At 36.7% G+C, this 16,941-nt stretch overlaps 1 protein-coding gene, 1 non-coding gene and 1 pseudogene across 6 annotated transcripts in view; all 3 read left to right on the forward strand.

Annotated features, from left to right (window-relative positions):
- Positions 1-1,193, forward strand: part of LOC102534073 (developmentally-regulated GTP-binding protein 1 pseudogene) — a 37,928-nt pseudogene extending 36,735 nt beyond the window's left edge.
- Positions 1,194-7,827: 6,634 nt separating this feature from the next.
- Positions 7,828-7,991, forward strand: LOC116278842 (U1 spliceosomal RNA). The gene has a single exon (XR_004188198.1). It is a non-coding gene; the product is annotated as a U1 spliceosomal RNA (small nuclear RNA).
- Positions 7,992-11,075: 3,084 nt separating this feature from the next.
- The window catches only part of POT1 (protection of telomeres 1), a 76,440-nt gene continuing 70,574 nt past the window's right edge, over positions 11,076-16,941 (forward strand). The window contains exons 1-3 of one of the 5 annotated variants that reach the window (XM_072964564.1): positions 11,076-11,183; positions 11,948-12,083; positions 14,927-14,999. In XM_072964564.1, the coding sequence (XP_072820665.1) occupies positions 11,961-12,083; positions 14,927-14,999 (196 nt within the window). In that variant the 5' untranslated portion in view covers positions 11,076-11,183; positions 11,948-11,960. Of the gene's footprint in view, positions 11,184-11,944; positions 12,084-14,926; positions 15,000-16,941 lie in introns of those variants that run through there. The other 4 variants (XM_072964563.1, XM_072964565.1, XM_072964566.1 and 1 more) reach the window with 4 other exon arrangements.

Consider the following 16,941-nt stretch of genomic DNA (forward strand, 5'->3'; position numbering starts at 1 on the left):
TAGCAAAGCTCAACAGGAAGAAGAAAGGCCCCTCTGCTGGCAAAGACTCAGCCAGTGAGAACTATCACATATCAGCTGGTGAAAAACCAAGGACTCTTTGTTTACTGTAACCTTCCCAAATTCTTTGTCCCGTCTATAAAAGAGTGCTTCTTTCCTTGCCTATGGGGGACTTGCAAGTGTTTCACCAAGATTGTTGACTTCAAATTGCAATTCTCTGCTGATTCTAAATAAACTCACTTTTGAATAAACTCACTTTTTTTTTTTTAAACTGGAGAAATAACTGTCAGTCTACTTGTTTTAGGTCAACAGGGTTGAGATCTTGGCTCTATTTAGTAATATTTCTGGGTAAACTATGCAACTACTCTATACCTTAGTTTAATCATCTGTAAATTGAATGATAATGGCATTACCTCTTAGAGCTGTGATAAAGGTTAACTGAGTTGTTGTTTCTATTCAGAACAGTGCCTGGCATATATAAATACTTGTTAAATGATCAACTGAGGCATTTCTATATTTTTTGCCTTGAAATCTTCATGCATGGAGGGCTTGAAACAATTTTTTAAATTTACCAAACTATTTGATTCTGTAGGAAAATACTTCACCAAAGTTTTTATCTACTCCATGTTAAAATATTTCGTTGGCCATCTTTGTTTTTAGCTTTTTATATTCTTTTTATGACTCTTTTCTTATATGTTTCTTTTACATTGCTACATACTTTTGAATGTGAGAAGTTCTTTCTGCTTCCACTTGTTTACAGAATTTAATGTGGGAAGAGACCAGAAGATTACTTCAGGCCAACATGATGAAGATTGTGGTAAACTGCTTTGCTGCACAAATGGAATATATATATATATATAGGTTTTTTTTTTCTCTTCAACCCCCATTCCCTTGCCACTCCATGAGGACTAAGAGGATCAAGAAGGCTGCTTCAGCCCACACACTTGGCCTTGATGTCTAACACAAGAGTCAATTTTCCACTTAATGGTTCCAGCCACTTTGGAAACCTGCTGCTCTGACAGATTTGCTCATGATCTGAAGTGGTTGCTAATCTTTCCCGACTTCTCTCTTAATGTAATCATTTCAACATTTTGTCTCCAATGTGCAATGCATTTGGTATCCTTTACTAATGTTTCAGAGTTTGGGTTTATTGGTGCTAATATCATCTAAAATAAAATTTCTGTTTCTACTTCTCATTTTTTTTGTTAGAAATTGGCAGAGATTTTGTTTCTTCTCCAGATTAAAAGTGAATGTCTTTGTTGTGTATTTTTTAAGAGTAAATCTTTTACTATCTATTTAATTTTATCTATAATTATTCGTTGATTAATGGTCTCTTTATCATGCTAGAACCAATGTGAGCAATTTATATTTCCCTAGAATTATTCATTTCATTTAGCCTTTGAATTTTATTGGTGTAAATTTTTGCAAAGCATTATTTTATACTCATTTAATATTCTACATCTATAATAGGTCACATTAGTTCTGATGTTTTTATAACATCTTGACTAACTCTAAAGATGTTAATTGTATGCCTTTTAAAGGATTCTGTTTGGTCTCTAAAATATTCAGATTAATTTCTTGAAAAAGTAGGCTTGGTGACATGTTAATAAAGCATATTTTCCTCGAAATTGTGGTGATATTTTTGCTAGTTCCTCATAATTTTGTTTGATAACTTGTTTGCCTGGCTGTGGATGTGTATTCTAACATCAGAGCTGGCCTCAGGAGACCGTGGGAGTAAAATGCTGGTAGACTTTGCCTGAAATTTCTGTCTGATTATGTCTGGTTTCAATGATGCAGGCACTCATCCTCGCCACTCTGCTCTGTGGGCAAATGCAGCTGATGCCCAGGGAAGGAGAGGACTCCGTGCAGCCATTCCACACGCAGTCCCCCAAATAATCCTTTCTCTGCAGGCCTCCCCAACTGCTTTAATGTGTTGCTCTGGACTTGAATCATCCTTTGCTTCCATTTCACGTGTGCCCCGCAATCCTCCTCCTAATGTCTTTTGAGCTGTGGTTTACCTGAGTCTCTTTTCTCTGTTCTCTGTATTTAACAAATTCTTCAAATTACATGACTAATTGATAAAGATATTCTAGTTTTCCATCACCGCTTTGTATTTGTTATGTTGTGAAATGTATGTGGCCATTTAAAGGTGACTTGGCTTGGAGAGGGTTCTTATGTTTACTTAGCCATCTTCCTCCAGTGTCCTTGCTCAGCATTTCCTATGATTACTGACTTGAAGCCTGATTTTTCTCTCTGACTTTTCTAGAAAGGTAATGTAGTATTTGTGTGGATTTATTTCTTCTAGAAATTTGGTTTGGGTTTTTTTTTTTTTTTTAGTAGTTTAGTAGTACTTTTAGTGAAGGAATTTGTCACTTGCAGAATGTTTCTTCCATATGTGTTTAAGACATGAGGCAGCTTACAAAGACCATAATGGTAGTAGAATGGTCTAATTATACCTAACACATTAAAATGTATTAATTTGTAGTGTGAAGATTTGAAGAATATCATTAGATAGTTGCTTATCTGGTGGCCCTAATTAAAAGAAGCCCTTTAAAACTTGTAATTTGGGGGATTTTCGATATTTAATAGTGTCCATGTTTTTCAGCTCCATGGGAGTCATCACCACAGAATGCAGCTATTACGGCACAGGCACAGAGTAGATGAATCTATGCAAAAAATGTGGATATTTGCACTCTCACTTCACTGGCTGTTGTTTTTATATTTGCTTTCATTAAAAAATGGGGGATATGTCAAACATAGCTCCAAAGGTCTTATATTAAAAGTTGGAGGTACCTGAATATAATTGAACTATGCAATTATAATTAGAATGCTTAAACCGTCAATCTACAAATATGGCTCTAATTGTAGTGTGTATTTTATTATTGGATTCTGGGAAAAAATGGAAAATTTCAAAGTTTATATAGGTCTGTAGAAGTTGCCCCATATAAAATTTCCAGAAAGTTTTATAATTTTAGTGTTTTATCTTTATATTAATATTTTATATGATTTTTTTCCCCACAGGCCTCCAGGATTTACAGTAGTATGAAATTATTGGGGTAATAGATAGTTGTATTTACCAAAGGGCCTCTAAGACTTAAACTGGAATTAGATTATCAATTTATTATATATCCCAGTCTGTCCTGAAAAGTGTCTTTGTTATTTTTTCCTCCCAGATTGTTGATTCATCCTCAAAAACAAATAGTTTAAATGAGGTTTGCTTCGCCTTGAGGCATTCACTGTCTGGACTCCCTCTTTTTGTTCAATACTCCCTAAAGGGTAAGTGTTTTACCTCCTAAATCTGTGTCCTGGAAATAGTTATAAATTAGTTATAAAACAGTTAAAATTTGTCTTCAAAAAGTGAGATAAATATACCTAGAAGGATATGCCATATATTCTCTTTGCCCTCCTAGACCTTCTCGCCATTCTTTGATGTGCTCTCTGCCAGAGGAGGCTGACGTGTGCAGACCATGTCATTTCTACCCCATACTCACATGGATCTGTGAGTTGGCTTGAAGCTGGCCACATCACTACACTACACAGGTTACATCTCTGTTCAAGGCAGTCTTCTCTGTACAACTTTCTCCTTCTAAGATACAGGAACTGCTCCCTCTCCTTACTGTTGACATAGGTGGTCTACAGCCTTAGAAGACATGTCGACACAGATGGTGTCAGGTTTCACAAAGGAAGAAAATAGTGGCACTACTAAAGAAAAGGAGATGACAATAGTTCTAATAGTGAGGCTTACATAGTGTAGCCAAGCTCAGTTTTTGGCTCATGGAGACTAAAAACTTGTATTAATTATTTTGTTGCAAATGAAATAAAACCCGTACCCAAATGTCATAAGCAAAAATGGATTAGCACTTAAACTGAAAAGTCTAAAAACAGATGATCAGTTATCAACAGATCTGGAGCTCAAACATTGTCATTTGGATTGGTAATATATAGTCACCTAGTTGCTTTAAAACAAATATAAGATAGTAAAGGAATGGTGAACAAGGGGTTAAGAAAGTAGTCTCTGATAAGGTAACCTTTCAGTAGAGACCTGAAGGAAGAGAGTGAGTTTCGTGGATATTTGGAGAAGAGAATTTCAATGTGTTTACAGTGTTTCAGTATCAGCAAGAGAGTCAGTACTGTTTAGCAGAGTGACTGAGGGGCATATTTGAATGTAAAGTTGGAAGTGGTGAGAGGCCAGATTTTTTTTTTCCTGAGTGTGATGAAAAATCATTGAAAGGTATTGCATGGGGGAGTGACATTTTCTAAATATATTTTAAAAGCATCACTCTGGGTCCTATGTGGAGAATTGGATGTAAGAGTATATAAGAATGGTAGTTAGGAAACCACTTTAGAAGGCTGTTGCTTTGAAACTGTGCAAGATAATTGGCTTGATGAAGGTGGTGGCAAGTGCCTAGATCCAGGATAGGATATTATCTGAAGACAGAGACAACAGGACTTCCTTACAGATTGGTTGTGGGGTGTTAGAAGAAGAATTAAGGGCATCTTCAAGGTGGCTTAGCCTGAGTAATTAATTGCATGGTGTTGGTGCCATTCATTGAGTAGGGGAATATCAAAGAGGAGCAATTTGGGGCTCACAAAATCCTGAGATCTCTCTTGGGCCTGCTATGGTTTGAAAGTTGAAGATACCTTCTAGACATCTGCATGAAGATACCTAGCATGCAAATGAAAATACAGGTCTGGAATTCATGGGAAATATAAATTTTGGAAATATACATCTTAGAGGCTACTTTTTTAAAAATCTCCTATCGAGTATCACATTTTGCTAAGTGAAGATTATTAGTGATGTTAGAAGTCTTGTACCTATGAGTTCCCTTGTACTTGCCTGAAACAAGGCAGCTTTTGACCGCCAGTCATATAAAACTGGAAATGAGCTCATAGAACTAGAAATTCAGAGGCATGTGAATTTCAGAGTTAGTTGATTCAAGGGCGTAAGGCCACCATCAAATTTGCGGGATTTTTTTTTAATCTAACATTCTGCCCAGTTATCACAGACTGGCTCAATTTAAATCTGGCTCCTTTTTGGTCATGGAATGGCATCTAGGAGTAATTGGTCTACACGTCTTCTCACTTTGTATCAGGAGAATGGGAGTCTAATTTGTCATATTATCTCTACAGAGAGGAAAAAATCTCTCCCAGAAGTCCCCAGCAAATAGCTTTTCATCTTTCCTTGACTTGCATTGGATCACATGCTCATTCCTGAATCTGTGATTGTGGCAAAGAGGTTAGGATTTTTCTGATGGAGTAATAAGTGGTTTGATATAAAGGATAATGGACAGAAATTGAAAGAATCGAAGAATGTTTAATGTAAGGAAAAATTAAGAAGGAGATTGATCGAGATTACTATTATTAGTATTTGGAAGTGTAATATGAATAGAATTAGCAGATTACTTGCAGTACATAAAAATTTTTCTCATAGCCAGATATAAATGATAAGGCAAGAAGAATAAATTTCCTTTTCATCATTTTCTTTCATTCTAATAGACTTGCAAGACGCTGTTAAGCAAACATGCCTCTAGACTTTGGATTCATTTATACCATCTTATTATGAAAATAAGTAGGAATGGCAAAGTATTTGTTTTTCTCCATCTGTTCTATTTCTTTGGCTGTGTCAGACTTTGACACTGTATTCTGGGTTGAATATACCCTAATTAAACTGAAAATTTTCACATATGATTATATGGTAATCATTTCTATTCTGATCTAATCATAGGACAGATATCTTGCACTAATTTTTTGCTATTGAGAACTAGATAAAAGTAGGGCCAACACAAATGATATTTTATCCTCTCATTAATACAGTAGCTATAACCTATCATTGTAGGGAGAAAAGATAAACTGTCATTTAGCCACAGAAACTTTCACTGTTGTACACAGGAGAAAAATGGATAAAATACCCTCAGTTTTCATCAAGGAGACTCTGTGATGTTGAATTTTCCATTTCCTGAAAAAACATATGAACATAATGAATAAATGCAGATTCTATTTAAACTAATAGAAGAAAGATCTGACAAAGGTACAAAATGTCTTTTTGTGTTAAAAATTCATTTTGAATCTAAAACAAATTAGTTCTCAATTATTCTAAATAACCATGATAATTTTAAAAACATGCAATCTCCCAACCAATTTTCCATTATTTAAAACTATTCATTAGAAAGATTTTAAAAGTGTACCTATTTTTGATCACTCAAAAAATATAGGAAAAAAAGAGAAAAATATCAGATTAACAAATTGCTACCTACCACCATGCTCTCCAACTTTCAGAACTGCACCATGGTCTTTTTAAAATGAACCAATTATCAACACAATTTTTTAGTCTAAGAGTACATAAAGTTTTATATGTGAGTGTTACTTGCAGGATTTTCCAGGACATATCCTCATGGTATAAAAGGTAGGGCATTCCGAAAATAGAGACTCTCAACTCAAGACATAAATCCAAACATCTACAGTGTTAAGAAGGTGGAAGTTCCTCTTTGACTAATCTGTCTTTGTCTGTTGATTTCTAGCAGGTCTTTTTCTCTTACTTTTCTTTATCCCTCTTCTGTGTGTGCTGCCTCAGTTACACTTGTACCAATCTGAACATAGACCAAGTTCCTTACTTCTTTACTGAAAGTTCAACAACTTTATTAAAATTTTTATTTTTTGAATGGGCAGGACAGCACAGGCATCAAAGAGTGACATCTCTTTAAAGGAATTATCCACACCCTCTGGCTTTTTCCCAGTTCCTCCTCAGTTTTGTCCCTTCTCTCCTTTTGTAGAGAAACTTGAAGAACAAACCATTTTCTCAGGGAACATGATTATTCCCACATATTGGTGCTTGTGGGTTTTGGTTTTTTTCTATAAGCAAGTTTGTCAGAGCATCTTTTTCTGAATTAACACTCACATTGCAGGGTTTTTTCTTTTTTGTCTCAATATGTATCTTTGGTGTAACTTAAATAAAGGTCATCTCTGTTGAAACAGCCTGTCTCAACCCTGTGCCTCTTAAGATGAGCTATTCAAGTGCCATATGGCATGGTCCAAAACAGGAGAAAGCTGCAGTCTACTTTGTGATTAAATCACGACCCTTTTTGCTTAGTCCAGTCTTGCTTCACACATTTGAATCCCTGTTATGCTGACTTGGCTTTAGATTATTATTTTCTGTTTCTAGCCATTCACTTTTTCCTTAGTGTGTGGTTTGTGCCTTAGTATTTCTCTCAGACATAGATTTTCACTGAATTTGATTTGGAGAAAACTGGAAGTTATGCATGCAAATTTTTAAAAATTTATCCAAAAATACAAAAGTTGTGAGGGGAGCTCTTCCATAGACACTGGTTTTTTTCTCAATTCATGGTACCCATTATTATGTCTAAAAATGTCTTTATTATCTTCCTAATATGCAATGAATGATTATATATCTTATCATTATATACTTTAAACATAAATTTGCTATAAAGTTATATTTGAAATATCTTGTTTCAATTATATAACAATATAGAAATGTGATGCTTTAGAAATGGGATTTTATACATTCATCTAGATGTTCAGTAGGATTGGACAGAAATGCTGTGAGAACACAAGGAAATGAACTCTGAACAATGTAGCCTAAATATTACTGTTCAGAAATCTCAGGAATAAGTAAAACATGATATTGTCAAGTTGTAGGGCTGCAACATGATAACAAGTGTTTGCAGGAAGATGGTAGATTGCAACAGGAAGGGGTTGATGACCCCGAAAGTACAACAAAGGAAATAAATATGAAATACTGGGTGACTAGAAAATTCAATTCAAAATTTCAACTTTAAAAAGTAAATAGTAAAGAGCAACTTAAAAATGCTATTGATACGTATTTGGCAGGGGAGATACCATGATCACAAAGGTAGTTTTCCCAGGGCAAGGCTCATCCATTGCACTCTGGATGTGCTGACCCCTGTGATTTCCCCAAATGTGGGAAACTTGACTGCATAATTTGTGGTAGTGGGGGACTGCGTTCACACTTTCTCCTAAAGAAAAAAAATTAATTAATTAAAAAAATTAAAATGCTATTGAGAGGGAAGAATTATCAGAAATTTGTAAATTAATTTCTTTCATTTTGGTCAATTACTTAGAATAACAGCACTGATGTTTCTACTTTTCTTAATTAAAAAAAAACCCATTCTACTTTTAGTGCTCATTACTTATTAGTGAGATCTTGTTTTAACTTTTCTTAAAAATTGGACATTTTTACAGTGTAGATTTTATACCAAAACTTTCTTCTTTGTACCTTTAAAGATTGTTACTTGTAATAGCTATTACATTGTTTTCTTGTGTAGCTTTTTATGCTGCTTCAATAGCTGTAAAAAAACAGTAACAGATTGTTTTGGCATATGTGAGTTCATTGCCTTATCTATTTGATTCAATTTCTTTTTTTTTCTCTTTTATTATCTTAAATTACACTGTATTTCACGTTCAATTTTCTTCATTCATAGTACAAACTAATTGCCGATGTAAGGGAAAGAAGTATAGGATCCGGAACCAGGTGCATACCTAGCTCAGCCACTAATTGGGAGACTGAGGAAGAAACAGGATTGGAAGTCACTTGGATGTGTAGGGATTATCTAGGTCCTAGAGCAATTGAGAACAATCATACACGCACACACAAAAGTGATACAGACTTCTCTTAGATATCTGCACCACAGTAGAATGTGGACATTTATAGGCTAAATGGTGGTGGTTGGGGTGGGGGGAGACAACTAAAGTTTTAAAGGTTCAGTTGTTAGAGGATAAGAGAAAAACTAAGAACACAGGGTAGTGTTACTGAACTCAAGTTTGGCTGCTAATCGCTCAAGAATCCAATACTAAGAGACAAGTGTTGGGTAAAAGGAAAGATAGCTTTATTAAGGAAGCTGACAGTCTTGCGGAGAAGGTGGATTTATGTCTCAACAAACCAACTCCGAACTCTTCAGGTTTTGCTCAGAGATTATATGGGGAAGAGAGGCAAAGAGCTGTGTCCTGAGGTGTAGTTTTCAAGCTATATGTGATCAGCTCATGGATATTCTTCTGATTGGTTGCTGGCGAGGTAATCAGGAGTCAGCATCAACCTTCTGGTTCCAACAGGTCTGGGGTCTATGTGCTTGTGGCAGCATACAATTAACTTCTTTCATCTAGTGGGCATTTCAGTATGTGCAAAATGGCTCAAAGTATATGGCTTAGAATATTATCTATAGCCCTTGAGGAGGAATGAAGGGTCTTTGACTTTATTTAATGGCTGAACTATTATTATTTTGTCCTATTTTACTATTTTCCTTTGTTTCTGCATTTCTCATTTCTCTGATTAAATTTATTATTTGGCTGAAGTTCTTCTGCAGACAAGAGGACATGGGGTGGGGGTGGGGGTTGTTCTGTCCCAGGAAGGCCTTATAGGATCCTGCTCAGTTACAGTAGCAAAATGAAAATGCTTTTTCAAAAGATGAGTAAAAGATGTGTTCTTTTGGCTTAACAACAAAGAGGTCTTCAGTGATCTTGGAAAGGCAGCTTCAGTGTAATAGGATGGAGTTGGGAGTGAAATGGAATGATGGAAGCCAGAGGTGAGGAAAGAGAAAACTTTTTCCTAAACATTTATTCTTTCAACAAATATTTAGCCCCTATAATATCCCAAACACTGCACACGCTTTATGCATATGATGGTAAACAATTCTCCCTACCCTTTGTAAGCTTAGGGTGTGAAACAATGTGTTTAAATGCCAATGGCAAATGTAAAAAATTAATAAACAGAAACCTCAGTTAAACAGAATTGGGAGATCAGAAGGAAGGGCTCTCACACCTTGCTGACCACAACAGGAAGAAGAAAGACTCCTTTCCTACAAAGATTCAGACAATGAAAAGCCACAGACACTTTGTTTACTAAAGCCCTCCCAGCTTCCTTTTCCCCTCTGTAATGGTTTTCTTTCTCCCTTGCTGGATGGAGACTTGCATGTCTCCTCATAGTTGCAGACCTTGAGTTGCAATGTTCCTCTGATCCCCAGTAAACCCATCTTTGCTGGAGAAATACCTGACAGTTTATTTGTTTCAGGTCAACACAAAGAAAAAGAAAGAAAAGTTAAAAGCAGGTAGAGAGAAGAGAAATAATTGAGGACAGAGGTGAATTTAACATGGCCAGGATCCAGAGCCAAGATGGAGAGCTTCACTTAGGCAAGAAGAACAGTATTTCTGAGTTGGGAGAGATCAGGGTAGGAACAAGTAGAGGATCTAAGCCTTACATAGAATAGTTTTCCTCAAGTGGACAGCTGCTGAGGCTGTTATCACCGCTGGTTTATGTATGGTATACGAATACAGTAGTGGGAAAGGAAGGGAAAATGGACTAACACCAAGTGCTTCCTGCCTAAAATATAGTTTAACTATAGTTAGCCATTTCTTCCTGCAAATATTTATGTGCAGCAGATGAATCAGTTCAAAATAGCTCTGGAGATACGTAAATCTTTATTACATTACAGTTTTGCACTGAGGTGGTTTCACTTTAACGGTTAGAGGCATAAATCAAAAATTAGCAGAGGATTCATATTTAACATGTCTCATCAATTACAGCATAAAATCATAGCCATATAAACCAGTGAAGAGGTTAATCAAATCTGTCTGAAAGTAGCATTACTCATTGGTGGAATTATTTCATTGTTAACACTATATTTGAGCGCTTGCACTTAACGGGGAGAGAACTGGCGGGTAAAACAAGAGCCCTGCCGGTAGGAGCGTCCAAACTACTGAACGTAATCTCAAATCCCGCCCTGGTTTTGGAAAGGCTTCTCATTGGTTACAGGATTTAGGTATCGCTCAGCGCACCGCACCCGCCTCCCCAGCCTGAGCCTCCCGCCAGGCTGCCGAAACTGACGGGGGCGGGGCTAAGAGGAGCGGCGGGAACTCCGTGGGTGGTGAAGTTTTGCTGCCCCACGCTCCCCCTGGCGCCGCACCCTCTAAGTATTCCGTCAAATTTCGGTGGCATTTTAGCCCTAGAAATCATCGTGCAATTGTTCTCTGGGGATGCGGAAGGGAGGGGGCATAGCCTAGTGAGCCTCTGCGCATGCGTGGGGCGGGGGTGGGTTCGCTGGCGTGCTGGCGTGCGTGTGACGTCACGGGCGCGACGGTCTCAACTCTTCCTAGTTTCTCTTTAGACGGCGGTTGAGTCAATTTCCAAGTAGGTTTGGAAGTCTTTCCATAGGTACAAGGTGAGTAGGGGCCTGAATCAGTGTTATGAGGAGACTGATTTAGCTTAGATCAAAATTTGGAGGAGTTATTGCAGAGAAACCCTTCATCCTTGTCTTTCTCGTGAGTCTGCTGTGTTGAGCATCTTTTTTTGGCGTTTTATGAGCAGCTGAGTTGAATTAATCCAGGTCCCCGCCTTAACGCCGCTCAGCTGGCTTGGAGAGGTTTGATGCGCACACACTAAAATTAATTAGCGACACTAGTGCGTGTCCCAGTCGAAAAGTTTTAGGAAAAAGATTGAATCTGCAATGCATAAGTTAAATAGGCGTTTCGGTTGCATAGGAGCTGGAGGGAGGAGACAGCAGATATATTTTGGAGCAATAAGCGTTCGATGAATAATTTGCGTACACAGTGTTAAAACTGCCAAAGGGATTAAAAAACAAAACCAAAACTTTTCAGCCCCCATTCCTTTCCCTACAATAGCTTGTACGTTTTAAAGCACAGTGATATAGGAAGTTGTTAGTGCAGTTTTCACAGATCCTTAAAGTAACTTTTAGAGATACTTCTTTAAATGCAAAACGACATAGAAAAGGGTTGGGTTTCAGTGTCTTAGGACAATGCTATACTGATCCTTGTTACAAAGTTATGGAATAATCCACCCTTCCTCCCTCTCCCCCAACAATGATGAGTAACTAACTTAAAGGAAAAGCAAAACTAAATCAAAGAAGTTTAAAGCAAATGATTGATTACAATTTGGATAAAACACTGGTATTTTTGTTTTCAGCAGTAAGCTATCTGATATGCCACTTGAATTAATAAAAGAAGTCAGTGGAGTGCCTGAAGTTGATCTTTTAAGTAAATTTCACAGAGTAGATTTCAGATCCCTACAGCCAGGTTGTGATTATAGCAAGACATATATCCAGGTAAGAATTCTCATAACTCAGAATTGTTGTCTTTTGTTTTTAGTAGTTGGATTATCATGTGCCTTGATGTGGTTTTTCTTTGAATTTCTCTTGCTTGTGGGTACTTGAGCTTCTTGGTGCCACAAGTCAATGTTTTTCATCAAATTAGAGAAGTTATTGGCTGATGTTTCTCGGATTTTTTTTCTTACTGTATTATTACTCTTCTTCTGAATGTCAGTTACATGTGTATTGGACTATTTGATACTGTCCTTCTGGTCTCTGAGGTACTGTTTCTTTTTCATTTCTTTTTTTTTCCCCCTGGCTCAGAGGGATTTTCAAATTGTGGAATTTCTATTGAGCCAGCTTTAAGTTCACTGAACCTTTTTTTGGTCATATCCAATATTCTGTTATTCATATTTAGTTAATTTTTAATTCTATATATCTAAGTTTGAGACTAAATTAAGAATGATGCAAAGGAGGTAGAGGGCTTATAGGTAAAACGGGTCTGATAGTTTACTTTCAAAACTCCCTACAGTTTGTAAGAGCAGCCCCACTGCATTCTCCTTTGGGGTGAGGGTAAGGCTTCTGGAATGGTTATGAAAGACAAACTTTATTAATGCCTTCCTCCCACTATGCCTCCTGATGTCTAAGGAGTTCCTTTCCTCAGGTACTGGGGGGGTCTCTCCCTAGGTACCTGAGGTTTTTTTCTCTCTTTCCATTGTTGTGAAATCAGCATGTCCTATTCCAGTAACTAATTTCTCTTTTTTCAGTCATCCCAAAGTCTTACCCATATCGTTCTTCCAGTTGGATCAGGTGCTTTGAGTTTAGTTTGATTAATCTAATTTAATTGGGTTGCAGTTCTTTTGACGGCTTTGCATCTTGGTAGTGTGTAATTCTTTCTTACTTTTTTGTATGCTCCACAGTTTGTGGATGTAAACAGTGCATCCTGTGAAGGGCAGTGGAAACTGAGGTCAATAAGTTTTTATTCCTGGAAGTATGCAGGCCTTTATGTTAGGCCTTTAAGCGTGGTGTTTTGAGTTAAGCCGGTCAGGAGTTGAGCTAGGCTGGGGATTTGTTATTGCTATGGTTACTTCAATGTGGTACAGGTATTAAATTCCTTTGGAGTTAGTTTGTATTTAGGTTGGACAGAGGATTTTTCCCATTGTGTCCCCCACCTTTAGTTTTAGGTCTTTCCTTTGTGCTTCATCTCAGGTAAGGTTTCTTTCCCAGCTCTCGTGCTTCTGTCCCACTGTAGCCAAGGTTACTTTTTGCTAGACACTTGTTGGCCTTGTGATAAGTGGATGTTCTCTGTTGTGATTAAGCCTAAGTCTTGTCAGGTAGTGTGTCCCTGGGTCTTGAGGGGGAGGCCTTCCCACTGATCACGCCCCGTCCCTCACTGTAGGTCTGGTCCTTGCACCTGTGTACCTATTCTGCCTGTCCTTAGAAGGGGTAGAAGGTATTGTTTCTGTCTTCCCCTTTCAGCTGTAATGGGCTTTCACCAAAGTGCTAGGATTCAGAAGTTTCTTGCCCTTCTCCCAGCAGTTGAAGGACTGTTCTGAAAGAAAGATGGGGAGGAAAGCTCGAGGCGAGGTTTCCCACCTTTCGTGTAGTAACTGCCACCACCGTTGCCCCTCCTGGCCTGGAGTTGCAGGTTTGTGGAGGAGAGCTTGCAAGTGGGTGTGAATTCCCCTTGTGTTTGCAGCTCCCAGATACTCTGTTATCTTTTAGCCCATACTTGGCCTTTAATAACTCATTAAGGATGTTAGATGAATTTTTCTTACTGATATCAAGCAGCATTTGCCCTTTACCACAGGTAAGCAGGTGCTTACTGCCCTTCTCTAGTTAGTGATCTCTTCTTTCCTTAGATTTCTGGTTAATTGGTTGCTCTGTGAACTCAACTCACTTGCCTCCCATCTCTCATTGGAGGTACTGATTTCTGGTTAGTTGGATGCCTTCTGACTTCAACTCTCTGGTGGGTCAAGAAAAATTTTGAAATGTGCACATTCTCCAACTTTTTGTTCTCTCCAGTTTACTGCCTCCTAGTTGAAACTATTTACCTTTATTTTTGACTGAGTCATTATGCACTGCTGATAATCAGATTTTTTTTCCTCTGATTCCTTTCTTATAAATAAAATTGATACATGAACATAGCTGTTGTATTTTTGTTGGCTATATCAAAGTTATTGGTGTGGAGATACGTGTTATAGGATCTATTTTTAAACTTTATTGAATAAAGAAATTATGTTTCTATGTGGAAGTTTTCAGAGTCCCATAATGTATTTATTCATAGAATTTAAACTTTAAAGCCAGAAGAAATTGTAGAATGTATCCAGACTGAATACTTAGTTTTATCTGAGACTCTGATTAAATAACTTTTTTAAGCTGACGGAGCTGAGTTACAGAAGCATAACAAGGGCTCAACTATACATGTGCCTTAGTCCATTGATTAGTCCACAGTCCTTATTTATGAGATTATTGTTTTGTACTTTTAAACTTTTAATACGTTTTAATTTCTTCTTGGCAAACTCTTCATTTTTTTTCTTTAGTAGAGAACAGTATTACAGGTTAAAATGAACCAGAAGTTGAGCTAGTTCATCTCTATCTGTAAAATGAAGAGTTGATAATATTGAATAAAATAGTTTAAAAAATTAAATTATGAACCTGAAATATTAGGTCCTCTGATTTTTCTCTAGAAATATCACTTTCATCATGTCTTAAAAATAATGACTTGGACACTTAGACATCGTACTTTGATTTCTTGAAAGATAAAAGTCTTGCTTTAAAAATTGTTCTAATTTTTACTTATATCTTGGTGTTACGCTCTCTTTTGGCTTTTCTGTGTACCTATTTTTCTATTATTTCAGGGAAAACTTTCATATATCTCTTCTTTAACTTATGGTGGAAACAGAGCAGCTGCTTTGAAGATTGGACTGCAAGGTATATGAGAGAACCATTTCTGCTTAACTTTTTGCTTGTAATCTAGAAATGAGTAACTTTATGTATGTATACATATACACATAAGCACAAAAATGATTTCTAATGAATAATACATGCACACTAGTATAAAAATCTATAGAATGAAAAGTTACTCTTTTCCTCTCAAAAATTTTTCTCCAAAGTCCATCCTTCCCCCTCTCATTGCCTCTGTTTTACTTCAGATTCCTTTGACATCCTATCTAGATTATTACAATAGCTAACTCATCCCATTACTTCTAGTTTCACTAATGTGACTCAAATGGTTTAGCAGACTTTAAAAATGCTACTTTCAGCATGTTATTTATTACCTAGGTGTAGGTGCATGAGATAATTCCTTCTCCCTAGTAACCCTAAAGTAATCTTAAGCTGGGAAGAGCAACCATGGAATACTTGGAGGGCAAAGTAGATCTCATCAGAAGCCTGAAATTGGTTGAACGAATGAAGAGTGGTCTATGGCAGTGAATGGGAAACAAACTGAACTACAACATTTCTACAACGATTGAAAATCAGCTATATATCAGACACAGTTCTAACAGCAGCAACCAAAACAGAGTTCTTACCTTACTGGAGTTCACATTGTACGGGAGTAAATAAATTCAAATAATCACAAAAAGTAATAATGGATCAAAATGTGATTTGAAGAAAAAATAGAGCAGGATAAGGTGGTATGCTTGGTATATTATCCTTTTTATATATTCATAGGTTTGACTTGCTAATATTTTGTTAAGGATTTTTTCATCTAAATCTATGAAAAATATGATCAGAATCTGTCTTATAGTGATTTTGACTGGTTTTGATATGAGGGTAATGCTGTCCTCAGAGGAGAGTTGTTTATAATTCCTCTTCTGTTTTCTGGAAGAATTTATCTAGAATTGTTGTTTCTTCCTTAGATGTTTGTAGAATTCACTAGTGAAACCAGCTGTGCCTAGAGTTTTCTTTATGGGAAAGCTCTAACTCTAAGTTCAATGCCTTTAATTGATAAAGGGCTATTCAGATTATCTTTTTTTTTCTTGAGTAAGCATTGGTAGTTTGTGTTTCTAAGGGAATTTATGTGTTTCATCTTGGTTGTCAAATATATTGGCATAAAGTCATTCATAATATACTTTTTATATGCTTCTGATGTTAATAGGATCTGTAGTGATATCCCATTTAGTGGATTAGATAATTTGGTAACCTCTCTCTCTCTCTCTTACTTTTTCCTGATCATTTTGGCTAGAGATGTATTTTATTGATCTTTAAGGTCAGATTTTCTTTTCATTAATTTTTCTGTATTTTTCAGTTTTCAATAACATTTTCTTCTCTGTTAATCTGCTATTAAGTCCAGTCAGAGTACAGTTAACTTCTAATATTATATTTTTCAACTCTGAAAGTTCATCTTAAATTTTTTCATATCTACCAGTTCTCTTCATCTGTTTTCTTCCTTCTTGAACATGTACTTTCAATAACTCTTTTAAAAGCCTCTCTGGTAATCCTATTATCTCTGACATTTCTGGGTTCTTTCCTATAGATTCCCTGCTGCTGTCACCCACACACGTGTTTTTTCTTTCTACATGGTTTACAATTTTTTACTGTGTGCTAGACATTTAGAATTTTATATTATCAAATGTTGGATTTGTCTTTCTTTAAATATTATTTGTCTTTATCTTGGGATACTATCAATTTTCTTGGAATCAGTTTGATTAGCTTTCTTAGTGTGGGTCTAGAGCAGCCTTTATTTTGGGGCTGATTTGGCCTCATCACCAAGGAAATACCTTTATGACATTTTGACTATGGGCTTAGTGTATGAGGATTCCACTCTGGCTGATTGGAACCAGAATAATTCCCAGCCCCACGTGAGTCTCCAAATTGTGCTATCTTATCCTTTCAAATGGTTCTTCCCCTTCCTGGGCTACTTTTCTCCCAT

Source organism: Vicugna pacos, chromosome 7 (genome assembly GCF_048564905.1).
Source record: "Vicugna pacos chromosome 7, VicPac4, whole genome shotgun sequence".
In the NCBI taxonomy this organism is placed as follows: Eukaryota; Metazoa; Chordata; class Mammalia; order Artiodactyla; family Camelidae; genus Vicugna; species Vicugna pacos.